General features: G+C 34.3%; 1 protein-coding gene across 6 annotated transcripts in view; it reads right to left on the bottom strand.

Annotated features, from left to right (window-relative positions):
* The window catches only part of ANKRD28 (ankyrin repeat domain 28), a 232595-nt gene that overhangs the window by 17003 nt on the left and 201616 nt on the right, over positions 1-13976 (bottom strand). For 5 of the 6 annotated variants that reach the window (XR_012054566.1, XR_004366965.3, XM_032746737.3 and 2 more), the window contains 8 exons: positions 11048-11126; positions 10511-10625; positions 10017-10099; positions 7625-7688; positions 6255-6323; positions 4290-4430; positions 960-1071; positions 296-322 (listed from right to left, as the gene is read on the bottom strand). Coding sequence is in view for 4 of the 6 variants with exons in the window: in XM_032746737.3 (XP_032602628.1) it covers positions 296-322; positions 960-1071; positions 4290-4430; positions 6255-6323; positions 7625-7688; positions 10017-10099; positions 10511-10625; positions 11048-11126 (690 nt within the window). In the remaining 2 variants the exon portion in view is untranslated. Of the gene's footprint in view, positions 1-295; positions 323-959; positions 1072-4289; positions 4431-6254; positions 6324-7624; positions 7689-10016; positions 10100-10506; positions 10626-11047; positions 11127-13976 lie in introns of those variants that run through there. The other variant, XM_072925674.1, reaches the window with a different exon arrangement.

A 13976-nucleotide genomic window follows, 5' to 3' on the forward strand; every position in this document is an offset into this window, starting at 1 on the left:
TAGAATGAAACCATTCAAAGTATTTGAATAACACCAAGTACATTCAAATTTCATTTTCATTATCACACATTTATATCACAGTCAATCGTTTAAATAAAAAATCACATGGCTTAAAAAATAATTACCCATTTTAGAATTGTAAAGTCCAATAGAATCTAAACTGTAGTTGAAATTATAGACTACATTTATGCATTGAAGAAATGGTTGATTAAGTCTAAAAAGTAAGCAGTATTTTTAAAACATGTTCTCTTTTGCTCTATAGTAGTACTTAAAAAGTGAGAAATAATTCACTTACAACATCTAGAGGCGTTTCACTTGCAATCTGTAATTAAAAACATCCAAAATTCATATTTGAATACATTTAAATATAAAAGTGCAATTTTAATAAAAAATACACGTTATAAAACACAGTATATCAAATAACATACATATTATTGCAAAGAGAGCAACAAAAAACTAACCACAGCTTTATTATCTGAAATTCTATTATGTGGCCACTAGTTACTGTAACTGCATGAACTATTTCATAAGACACCCCTTCTTTACAGGTTTCCCCCACACTTTCATTTGCTCCTTTCAAATGACATTCATGAAATGTCTTAAAAGTTCTCAATGGGATAACTTGTGGTTATTTTATTTCAGCCATCAGCAAAAGAAAAAAATAGTAGCGTAGTCTAAATTAAGAAACAATATCCCACATTTTCAAAACTAATATCCCACATCTTCAACCAGCTACCTCTTCATCTGAGAATTTTTCATCTTTTTTAAGACAGTATCTAGCATCCTAGCTCCTCACCTTGCTTCTATTTTAGGAATACCAAATGCTTAAGTTTGTCTGCACAGAGGCTGACAAACAGTAGTGACCCGGCTGACAGCCAAGGTGGAGGAATCCCCTGGCCTCTCCACCACACCCTGTAAGAGCAGCTGGTACACTTTTCATCTAGGATATGTTCTCTTACCAATTCAAGACACAAGCGATGACCGTAAGCAGCTGAATAATGAACTGCATTGTATCCTTGTTTGTCTCGGATCCCAGGGTTGGCATCGTTTCTTAGCAAGTATTCCAGGCACCTATTCAAATTGACATATGCAACCATGTATCTAAATGCTGAATTTCAACTTAATGCTAAGTGATAAATTGTTCCAATTCAACTGGAAAATAGAATACAGCACACAGGGACACTGATTTAATGTACAATATTGGCTAGGACTAGAGAAAGCTACCTCATTACATCAAGCATAAAGGTCAATCACAAAGCTTCAAAATTTGAAATAATCCTTCCCTGCAGACATCCTGCATCTTCTGAGTTCTCTGACTTGTTTAAAACTAGTATTTCATAGCTATTTTCCTCCTAGCTAACACAACTGCAGTTACCTTTGCTAATATCAATGATTACTATTTTGTATGTTTTTCTGCATTAATCCTTTCTTCTGTATGTTATATGAAAAGAAGAGAAGCAGATCTTCATGGTAGCATACAAGAATAACACACACACACACTTCCACTACCAGACACAATTAAAAAAAAAATGTTTATACAGTAAATACTCGGTTATTGTCATACATATATCTTACCATTCCTTACTTTCACTAGACAAATTTATAAGGCAGAATATGATCAGCCCAATTTCAACCACACTCAGTCAGGAGGATGGGAAATGGGGGATTCAAGTCAGCTCACTCTCTCCCTAGTTTTTAAGAGGCCCCATGTGTGCACACTAAATGATTGCAAGCAATAACTCTGCTGTTTCATACTTGTATGTTGTCTATAATTTCAGCAACATTTTCTAAAGTCATTATTATGACTTTGAACTTTGGTGAAGCTATTTGTTATTCTGAAGTACACAACAGGTCAACAACCCTTCTTTTCTCTGGGATCACTAAATACTTCCTTATCAGAGGTGCACTCTCACTTCCATAGTTTTTTGCCCAGCATAAACAAGGACTAAGTATGTAGTGAAAACAGTAATATTTGAGTTTTAAAGAATAACATATGTAACATAAGATGCAAGTAACTTTAAAACTGGTTCAGTATAGCTAATAAAAAGTTACTTGTAAAGCATATCTATGTTTTTAACCAATCAATTCAGGTTTTATTCGTCCAGTAAACAAATGCCTGGACTTCATTAACGACAACTGTGCTTGCATGTTTTTGTTTGAATTAAAATGACATGAGATTTATGAGAACCCAAAGACAAATCAATTTGTCTCATTAAATAAGAATTACAATTCTTACATTTCATTTGTCTAACCATTTAACTTTCTTTTTAATTTGGATCAGTAATTTTGTGTTAGCATTCGTGGATTACATAAATGTTACATGTCACTGGCTTTGGTTAACTAAATTTCTACAATACTCTAAATACACTGCATGGAGCTAAATCTACTAAAAATCCTCAACTACCCAGTCTTTCAAGGGCAAACCAGATAATTTTTGAAGTTTTTTTGTATCCGAGAGAGATTACTCCTGCATCTTTCACATAATTAACTGTCCTCAACAGGTCTCTTAAAGAGAATTTTAATCTAGCTTTCTGAAAGCCCAGGTAAATTAAATTTATTTCCCATACATTTATTCTTTACTTATTTATTTTCCATTATAAAAATATAAATAGAAGCAACATTTCTTTTTCCTCTAAGATGCTGCTTATTCTACCTCATTCTGAAATCATGCTTTTCTCTCTAGTCTTGGTAAAGTGGGGCTTAGTGGTGTTCATTCCAGATCAAAAGCATTTGTTAAAGATACAAAAGAAACACTTTCAAACAGGAATAAACTGGAAAATAAGTTTCAACAAAAACATCCCTGTCTCTAAAATCTGTCTTTAAAGATGTCTGAACAAGGACCATAAAATTACACATAAATATTTTTGCAATTTTATGTAGATGGTTTCCTGACATATTTTTTCCCAGGCATTCCAACTCCAGTAATAATTTTTAACTTCATTCCTGTTTTGAATGAGCTGAGCAGTACTGGTTTTCCAGCTGTTACCACTCATCTTGGTGCATCAATATAAAAAGCTTCTCCTCAGGCCATTCTGCTTTGCAGCCTGTCTTCCAGAGACCCAAATGTTAATCAGAAGGGCAACAGCCCATGGGCTCCAGAGATGATGCTTTGAGTTACCTCCCAAAGCTCTGCAGTATTGTCATCATCATTCCTGCTCCTGCCTTTTTTAAGACAGATGGCAAAACTATGTCATCTGAAGAACCATTATAGTTTGGAGGTTTTCAGAGCAACTGTGAAGCTAAAATTAATCCTAGCTCAACTTGTAAGAGGGCAATTAAAGTAAAATTATCTCAGCAAGCCCCAGCAGGAATCAAAATTATTTCCAAAAAGCAGACAATTTAATTTTGAAATCTGGCTTTACATAAAAAAGGCACAGTGTTCAAATATAAGTTAAATGGCCATAAAAGTATTCTTTATTTAGCCTTCAAAACCCAATCTGTAAGTTATACAACACCTCATTCTTATTGCTATCTCACCCTTTAAAAGGTGCTGTATTAAAAAAAAAAAAGGTGATTTGGCAGAAAGCAGCACTTCTCCAGGGAAGGTGTCACTGTGTGCATGTGGAATGTGCTGCTGCATATGTGAATGTGTGCACAAGAAGTGATGCTCTTCTTGTCTACTCAATATATCCAATGTCTGGAGCTTAAGTAATCATCACTTTGGTGATGATTACTTCATCACCTATATACACTTTGCATATAAGCATTTAAGTAATTAATAAATATGTCAAATACAACCATTAGTTAGAAAATAAACATGTAAGAGATCAGTGGGTTTATGAAAGATTCTGGATGCATTTCATTAATAAAAATACATCATAAAAATTTATACTATCAACAGATAGTCATGTTTGGTGTTGCAGCTGTAGCTTACTCAAACATCAAATAGACAAAGCATCTTATATTGAAATATCAAGTTAATATCCATCCTTCATCGGAATTTGATTTTAAGGCAAAATAACCCTAATTTAATAACTCCCACAAAGCATATTTAGTCAACCACTACACAGCAGATAGGATTAAGAACTCTATTCCCAATTAATTCCTGATTTAGGACATCTGTATTATAGGACATAAAATTCTTACAATGCATTTTCCTCCTGTACATTTTTTCCTCTGAAATATTTGTTAAATTACATCTTTTAATATACAATGCACACACCTCTGTCAAGTTTAACCTTTAAAAATACAAGAAATGCATTTGGCAAATCTGAAGGCAGAACACACATGAAATTCACAGCTCAAATGTTCCTAATGAGAAAAGCTTTAGTACAAAGCATGCCACTTACTTCCCATCTGTGTCTGATGCAGCTGCATAGTGCAGAGGTGTACAACCCCTCTCATCAAGGTCATTCACACTAGCTCCAGATCCCACAAGGGCAAACAGGCACTGATAATTACAATTGGCAGCAGCATAATGGAGTGGAGTTCTTTAGTACACATTTAAATAAAAAGTACAATGGTAAATAACAGCAAAATAATATTATAGAGACAGAAAAAGCAAAATAAAGTGAAACTTAAATCCTCCTTACATTTTTAAGTAAGCATTATTGGTGAAGAATGCATCATCACAGTACTAAAGAATAGGGCCACTTTCTAGGGACCACTTAACAATGCTGAACCATATATAGTGGATTTATTTACCAGCCAAAATATGCACAAACTTCATATTAAATGAAGCTTTATTTGAATTTTCTTGTGTAAACTTAGAGAGGGAAATCCGGTTTACATGAGAAATACTATTTTCTGTTAAGTATTTTTAAGCCACATGGAAAAATATGGACAAATCAAAAACTGCACAACAACTAAATATAGCACAAATGAAATACAACAACTGCACAGACATTTTTAATGAACAAAGCACAATTTTGACTAAGAGAGGAAAACATTTTTACTTATTTTTATCTATACTGACATAGCAGAGGCACTATTAAATATACCTTGTCTTCTTGTATCAAAACCATGAAATATTAGTACTGTTGTATAATGTCAGAAAACATGCCAGCTCGAAATACATAAACAATTCTCTAAATATGCCAATTTAGCAAAAATTTTAAAAAGACCAATATGACTCAGAATTTAATTTTCTATTTTTAAAAGGGGACTGCAGCTATAAATGTCGTGATTTTGAGGAGATATTCAGGCTCCTTCCTCTCCTTAAAGTGTCTTTTTCCCATTTCTCCCTATTTTAAATTAGTATTTTCCACCTGCTGCAAAAATTGCTCTATATAACATGAACGATAAACCAAAATCTAAACCAAACCAAAAGGAAACCCTAACTTTTGATGACTTTAGATGTACCTTTCTCAAGAAATAATGTGTCGCCCTGTTCTTTTAAAAGTTTTCTATGCCTTCTGATGTTTACATATTTCTACTACAGTTTGTCATGCACTATCATGTAAATAATGATTGTTTTGCATTCTTCTCTGTGAGAAGAGAGAATTGATAGACTGTTGGTTTGACCAGTGTGGTTGGAGAGATAACAATTTTATCCTCCAATCCACTGTCACTTTTGGAATTCTATATATTGTGAAGTCAGAAATAAATCTTCCATTTGCTCTCTTGATCTTAGTGTGCATGCAAGAGTTATTTTGTGTCGTAGTGCGACAATAATGCAAGTGGAATGTAAACCAAAATACAACTTTGGATCCATAACTTTTTCTTTAAATCCTACTCCTGCTCTTCACATCCCAGAAAACCGTATTTTCCATGATGTGATGTGAGATTTTACATGAGTACCGATCCTGTTATCTAAACTTAATCATATACTAAAAATAGAAATTAATGTCATTCCAAAAGAGCTCAGAGCTCAAACAGGGAAGGAGAAAGGGATCTATACTGTGAAATGAAAAAGGTGAAGCAGTTAAAATAAAATACCGGGCATTTTAATAAAAGAGCTTAGAAATAGCCACAGATTTATAGATTTGCCTAATACATGATTTGGAAAACCAAGGTCCTTGGATGAGAGCACTTTAAACATAATAGATCCATGTTATAAGGAAAGAAGGTTCACAAAAATTACAGTTTAATGTGAAATTCAGTCTTTAAAAACAAGACTAAACACCTATCTAACAAAACAGGATTACAAAATATATTTTTGACTTTTGAGAACATATATTGAAACATAGTTTATTAGAGACATGATATCATAAAAAAACAGTTAAATTGTAACACAGACTTGGCCACATATCAATAAGCTGCTACTGCAATACTTTTAACAGCCCTTTCTAATATACAAATCTGGAATGTCTTACCTTCCAAATCTGTCCTTTTTGTTGAAGTCTGCACCGGTATTTAGCAGAAGATTTAGGCACTCCAAATTCCTATTAAATTAATACACTATTACTGGTGATTGCGAATTTTATTTCCTTAATATTGGCCTCTACAAATATCAGAACTACTACATAAGTACATCTCATATGTTAAGTTTAATGGAACTGAACTATATGGAATTTTTGATATATACATTTCTGTATGTAAAATAGATTCCATAATTTCTCGACCAAACCAATGAAGAATATAAATTATTTGAAGACCGCATATATAAATTTAATTGATACCAATTGGCATGCATAAAGCACATAAACATTAACCTAATTCAATAAATAATTCAATTCCTATAAACAAGCAGTAATACCTGCATGTCACATGCTTTTGCTACCAGGATTCCAAGACAGAGGCAAGATTTTACTGCATATTTTTAAGGCCAAATGTAAGTTAAAACATATATATTTTACTTTTTAGTGTAATCAATTTTCAATAAAAGATGATGATCATAATAGGTGTACTATATTGTTAATTATTTAAACGCTATTTTGGTAACTTTCCTAAACTGGAGATGAGTGAGGGAATGTGTCACAAATTATTTGGTTTCTATAGGAAAAGATAGCATTTTAATTTTTATCACTTGCAAGAAGGGTGTATCTAGCAAGTACTTTTGATGTAGAATGATTACTTAACAGTATTACTTAACATTCAAACAGAAAAATGAAAATATCAATATCATGGAGTTCTTGTGTCCCACAAAGTGTATCATGAAATTTATTACCCAATTCTTCCAGGCAATTTTGAGTAGCTGCTATAGAAAACCTACAATACAATAACAATAATCAATATGGATCACAACTCAAGTGATGAGCAAGTAGTTCTGACTACTTCATCCACCTAAACTCTGGAATTTAATTATTGCTTTTAGTTTATTTAGACTGACCTTTTATTTATGGGTTTGGTAAAAACAAATTTCCCAAAGCTGCTGTTCTCTATCTCATGTCCCACAGTGATCTGAGGTGGGCATGCCATCTTTGAATGCTGTAAATTCTAAAAATTTTATCATCATCTATGGGAATTTAAAAAAAAAGGAATCAGTTCATCCCCAGACATAAACCTAAGTTAAGGCTGATGATACTTGGACACTGTACTCCAGCAATGACTTATTGAGCTGAACATTTAAATAATTTTTTGTTTGCAGATGGAATCCATCTTGAAATTATTTTCATGTTAACATAAGTTCCAAGGGGAGAGGGCAGGAAAAACAGAGAGGAGATAATACAAAAAAAAGAACAAGAATGATCAGCAATTGAAAAAGAAATACTGAATATGAAAGCATGAATGCTTTTCTACGTACCCTCCAGCTGCAGCTGCATGAAGACAAGTCCTGCCAAAGTCATCTGGTGTGTCAATGTCAAAACCTACAAAGAATTTGTAAAAGATTTTGTAAAATCATTATGTAACATCACCTTTCACAAAACTGCTATCATCTGCCGTTAAGAGAAATGCTTGCTAAGCAAACTTAACAGCTATTTGCAAAAGAGCACTCAAGCATTAAAAATTACTTTATTTGAAACATGTCCTTGCTATTTCCAATGTTTTGAAAAACAGACATTTAAATAAAACTGAAAGGGGTAAGGTAAAAGACAAGTAGCTGCACTTGAGGCTGTGTTCTTTCTCATTCTATTTACCTGCTAATATTTCAGTACCATTTACTATTGACTATAACATATATGCAGGTTATATGAAAATTTAAGAATACTCTAGAATTTATCGCTGTTGTGCAGAGATTAATAATTTTTGGGGATGTCAGTAAGACTAAATATAGGAGCTACTTAAATTTTACTCTTGCGTTTAGTGCTTTAGTCCCAAAGAAATAACTTTATTGAGTTGGAGTGATGGCTGCAAATAGCAGTTAATTACAGAGGAGCTCTTTGCAGAACACTGTAGTTTTCTCTTTCTGAAAAGGCTCAGCTGTGGAACTTCAAATCCAAGATCACAAACATTAGCTGTGTAATTCCATATCTACCCATATATTTTGACAGAAAGATTACTGTTTAAAGCAGGTTTCAAAGCTACATTTTTGGTTTGAGAAAACTATGATGCTCTCATGAGAGTTTTGCTCTTGTGTAATGTAACTTATTTACTAAATCTCCATTTGTGGTACCTGAGAATGCTGGGGTTTTGTTTTTTTTTTTCCTTTTAAGTACTGTTCAGTGACAACAGATAATGAACACCATAAGACATGTTACTCAAAAATACTATTATTTCAAGACTGTTTTCCTACTCCATATCCCTTAAAACAGGTTTTGTATGCACCACTATGCCCTTATCCCATTTCAACAGGGAATGCTCTATAGCAAATAATTTAGGAGAGTTTCCTAGTTTGGTTTGAAGAAATGCCTTTGATGCCTTTACCGCATCACTAAGTTGCTTGTCTGTTGTCACTTACTACTTGAATGTCAGTCAGTACTGGGACAAGGCAGATTGGTGACATTTTGTTAAGGTTTGCACATGAATATTAATGAATTTAAAAACCAGAGACCTTTAATGCACATAAAAGAGACATCTCCCAACCCCAAAAAGGACAATACTCTGCACACACCAATCCCCACACCAAAAGCACATCCTGAAAGCTCTTTGCAGTATGCAGTTTTTCTAGCCTGAAGGCTGAACATACTCATCAAGTCCTTATCTGCTCCAGACTAGATTTACATCCAAGTTTTCTCAGTTTATGTAAAAGCCACAGGAACCACTTGCAAGACCTCCACATGATTTCCTTTGTCATATTGAACCTCCAGTAAGGGCACAGCCAGCACCACAGCACAGCAAGGAGAAAGAGCCAGCATCCCTCATTTTGAACACATCTAATTGAAATATTGTCAACTATTGGACAGTTCTTTCCTGAAGTGAATCCTTGCAAGTTTGCCCATGGCAGGACAGTAAATAAAAATAAAATTTCCAGTAGGTAGCTTTAGTTATATTCCTCTAGTTCTTCCCTAACAAACAGTATAAAGCTGGAGAAGAACTTCTTAACACTTCCTTTTCCCCCAACTCTCTCCTCCCCATTTATCTTTTTTCAAAAAGTGTCTTCAAATTAATACAGAACCATTTAGTTTATTCTTCTTCTTCTTCTGTTCCAGAAGCTTCATTTGGATAAATCTACTTTCTCAGAATTGCTGAGAGTTCAGAATTCCCTAAGATTCGGGCCAACAAGAGAAGAAATTACCTACCAACATCCACATCATCAGGAAGAAGTCAGACATCAAAGAAAAGTGCAGTTTGAATTGCATTTCATTAACAACATAATAGCAAGGCAACAGTTTCTTAATACAGCAGTCCACAGAGTCTTCAGTGCTATTAGGTGCCCACTACAGGAACAGATGGGAACAGACTCATCTGTATTAAGCTAAAGACATCATGGAATGGAAATTGGATGCTCCATGAAGTAATAAATGGTCTAAACCAGTCATCCTACCTCTATGGCCAACTCGAAATGAACAAACACAATATTAAAGAAATTATAAATGTATTATTAAAATTTGGATGAATTTTTTTAAACTTATGTCTGCAAAAATTTGCATTCACTTTAACTATGGACTGTTCATTAAAAAACAATCATTGGCCCCAAGGTACTAGTAAACTCTTAGGATTTCTATTCATCACTAAATTAAGATATAATTAAAAGCTATTCTGTGAAATAAACAATGAAGTACAAAGCACCTTGTAAGAATTTAAGAGTGTCCTACCTGATGAGAGGAGCTTTCTGCAGCAGTCTGAAAATCCACTTAATGCTGCCAAATGGAGAGGAAACATCCCATGTATACCCCGCCTAAGATACACCATAATCAGGCATCACAGTTTCATTACAATTAAAATAAAACAAACATGATTGTGTGCCAAAGTGCACATGCACAGTGGGTTCAGCAAACCACCTAATTAGAACACTGAGCTAATTTCACATCTTAAACATTTCCTTCCAAGCTATCAGCATGCATTATCAGTGCAACAGCCTATTAAAATTTTCAGAGCTTTTACTTCAAGTACATTACAGAAAACTCTACTTCTCTTTGTTTTGGCACAAATTATGATATACTAACTACTTACAAGTACAATACAGCATAATAAACAAAGTATTTCCTATTGCAAGTTGAAGATATTGAAAATTGCACTAGTTCTGTTAACCTAATAAATACACTTCTAAATTATGTCAGCTTGCATTCATGTCAGTAAAGTTACCTACTTTGCAGTGTCAGCACCACTCGTAATCAGAGTGTTGATTAATAGCTCGTGGCCATATCTAGCTGCTATGTGCAAAGGGGTATTTCCATTCTTATCTTCACAGTCTATTTCAGCTCCTATAATAAAGAGTAATTACTAAGTAAGTACTAAAGCATACAGACACTTTGTTAGAAAAATAGGACTGATGATAATTTAAGTAACATTATTAATTGTCAGTGACTGACTAGTTTGGATCTAAAACTTACATAGATTTCAGTGGTAGAGAAAAGCATTTTATTATGTAACCTTATGGGAAAAACTGGGTTATGGAAAACAGCCTGGATTATGGAAAACAAATATATATACATATTCCTGCATTCTTAAAAAGAAATGGTTCATCAGTGTAACTTATCAAACTTTATAAACAGATATGCCACACTCCACCACTATTACTGGACACTGGACATGAAAACATTTCAGCATGTTGTTACCAATACAAGAGGATGAAAACATTCAAAATGGAAAGCTTATGACAAAAATAGTCCCTCCCCCTTTTTACCATTTTGAATGATGGTTTGGGATCTTGAAAATCTACCATGTATCGCTGTCATGTGCAAAGGTGTTTTCCCATCTTTACTCTGGAAGAGAAAAAAACTTGCTGTTACTTATTACCAGTAACAGCAATTAATCAGATCTGACCAAAAAAACCTAACAAAAAGGACATTTCTAACTTCTTTTCTCTCTACACTCCATCCTTTAAATTGTTTCTATGCACTTTTGCCAGACAGATGCTGGCAATGACAAATTAGCATGACATGGCAAGCTTTTCACAAGAGCTGCTCTTAGTCACTCGTCCAGCTGCCAGTGACAACTCAGGGATGCCCACTCACTCACACTTCTGTCCCTAAGATAATAACTCTCAAGAGGATGATGACAGCACACAATTTCAGCAATAAGTCTATGTCCAACCCCTCCCCTCTGCAAGGCTAAAATAAAACAATGTTTTGAGTTTGTTTCTTGAAAGAAAGCAGCTGTATTTACTAGAGGGATTTACACATTGTATTAGAAGACAACACATTACAAAGCTCATGCACTTCCTAGAAATTTCTGTAAAGTGATGTTTGCTAGCAATTTATCAAAAACCACAAGTAGTCCTAAGGTAGAACTATTCAACCCTACTTAGGTACTATACATTTCAGATGCACATCGTGAATAAGCACTTAGTCATTCATCCAGTAAAGACATCCTTGAAGCAGGTCAAGAGTAACGCATAAGGAAACTTCACTTTTCAACAGCTCAGTCTCAAACCACTTGCAAATCCATTTTTACGGTTGCTATTAATTTGGAATGATCTTCCCCTCATACTTGTCACAGGTAATAGGAAAGCTTTACTGCTGAAAAAAGTTCCTACACATGCTACACTCAAAAAATTTAAAGCACAACACGGAAAATCAAAGGGCCCTTGAATGCACATGCATACCGCATCCGTGTTTTCAATGATGGCTTTGAAGAGCATGAAATGTTCACAAAATACAAAGTTAAATCCGACAAAGATGGCAGGGGAACATGGGTTATGAACATATGTATTGAAACATCACAAATTGCTGTCCTATGCAAAAGTGTCTTCCCATCTTTGCTCTCCCTTTGGCACCAAATGGACATGGTTCTATGGATGTGATACTGAAAGTCTGCTGAAGACACTTTTAGGGATGGATACAGAATTTTTCATTGTGTCACTGCCCAGAGCAGCATAACAGCTCAATTATGTGAAACACTGTCTTCTCAGACCTAGATTGAAAGAAATAAAACACTTGATAAGGAATGCCAAGTTGTCTCTAGCTCTTCCACCTAGCAGATTTCTTTGACCATAAATAATCCAAAATACAACATCCACATATCCATAGCAGATGCAAATAAACACAGAAAATTGGGTTGAAATCCTCTTGAGGAATTAGAAAATCAATTTTAATTCTGTCATTGGAGGCCTTAGGAAAAAGCCAAATAAACACAACATAAGTGACAACTTCCTCAAGCAACCTCTCTGCTCCAATTTTCTTTCATGTTTCTCCCTACAGTTTAGTTCTCATCTCTTTATCCAAGAGATGAGAAAGTCTCTCTGTCCAATTACTTTTAAACAACTGTTAGACATCTGGTGACTTTCCCCCTCACTTTTATCCTTCTTTAACATAAAGAATCTATGGACTCTATTAATTTAAAGAAAAATTATCATATAAAATAAGGTTAGTGAAGTAACAGAAAGAAGAATTTCAGGGCTCAGATAAAAGTAGCCTGCAGTCTCACTGGCTTAGGATAAATCTGTATCTCAAAGGAAGGCGAATGAAGAGGAAGAAGATGGAGCTGAAACAACATAGATCTCATAATGCATCTTACAAAGACATAGGAATAACTTAAGGTGACAGTATTGGAAACTGAAGAGCACTGTGGTTAAGTTTTCTTACAAGAAAACTTAGATCTTGCAAAGAGCAGCAAAATAAGCTACAGAATCACTTTCCACTTATAAATGAAAAAACACAGTACAATAAATAAGAGCTGTTTAGATTTACTCTGTTCAAATTTACTTAAAAATTCACTTAACATAGATTTCTAAGACAATGGATTTTATTAGAGTGCCTCTCTCCTGTCTAACAGTCTCAGGTTTCCTTCCAGCTCAGGAATAACACAACATGCAATTGTCTATCAACATATAAACATAGAACAGGTATAAAATTTAATGAAGACAATTCCCATGTTGAAGCTGAACTGTCAGGTATAGGATTGCATTCAGAATTGCCTTCTAAGACACTAGAAAAGGATATATAGGACCAGAACCAGTAGCCAAACATTTCTTTAAGCAATGAAATATCAAGGCTCTATTAAGCAAATCACTATTTCCTGAGATGCCAAGAGACTGGATTGCAGAAGTAGGGAGGTATCTTCTAAACTTTGCTTCCATTTCCCTTTCTTTATGTCTTTAGGGTCTTCTCTCTAAATATCAAACTAACTACAGCTGTGTGATTTAATGAGCTCAGACAAGATCACAGCACATGACAGGACAACTATGGGCTAATGATAGCTTTTGTTGTCTTCACTGAAACTCAGCTAAATGTGGTAATGGGAAAAGAATCATCCAAATCTCTTCTATCACTAGAAAAAATATATCCACAAAATACTTAGATCATAGCAAATTTGCTAAGAACAGTAATTGCTATTAGACAGAAATAATACACAGCACAAGGTGTCTTACTGAGTGATTACTCACATATTAACTGTACTCGGACTACTGAGCTTCACTGAGGGAGAGGAAATGTGGGTCTATCATGTCACAGCATTCCTCCAAATGAAATCTCCCCCTAGCAACAATTCTTATGTTCTAGTACCACCAATGAAAGTAAAAAACTTCTTCTATTTAGGTCACTGAATTTTCAAGCAGCAATGGGGTCCATAAAACAATTAATACTGCCCCATTACATACTCATTTCAATGGGTTC

This window comes from Taeniopygia guttata, chromosome 2 (assembly GCF_048771995.1).
Source record: "Taeniopygia guttata chromosome 2, bTaeGut7.mat, whole genome shotgun sequence".
Lineage (NCBI taxonomy): Eukaryota > Metazoa > Chordata > Aves > Passeriformes > Estrildidae > Taeniopygia > Taeniopygia guttata.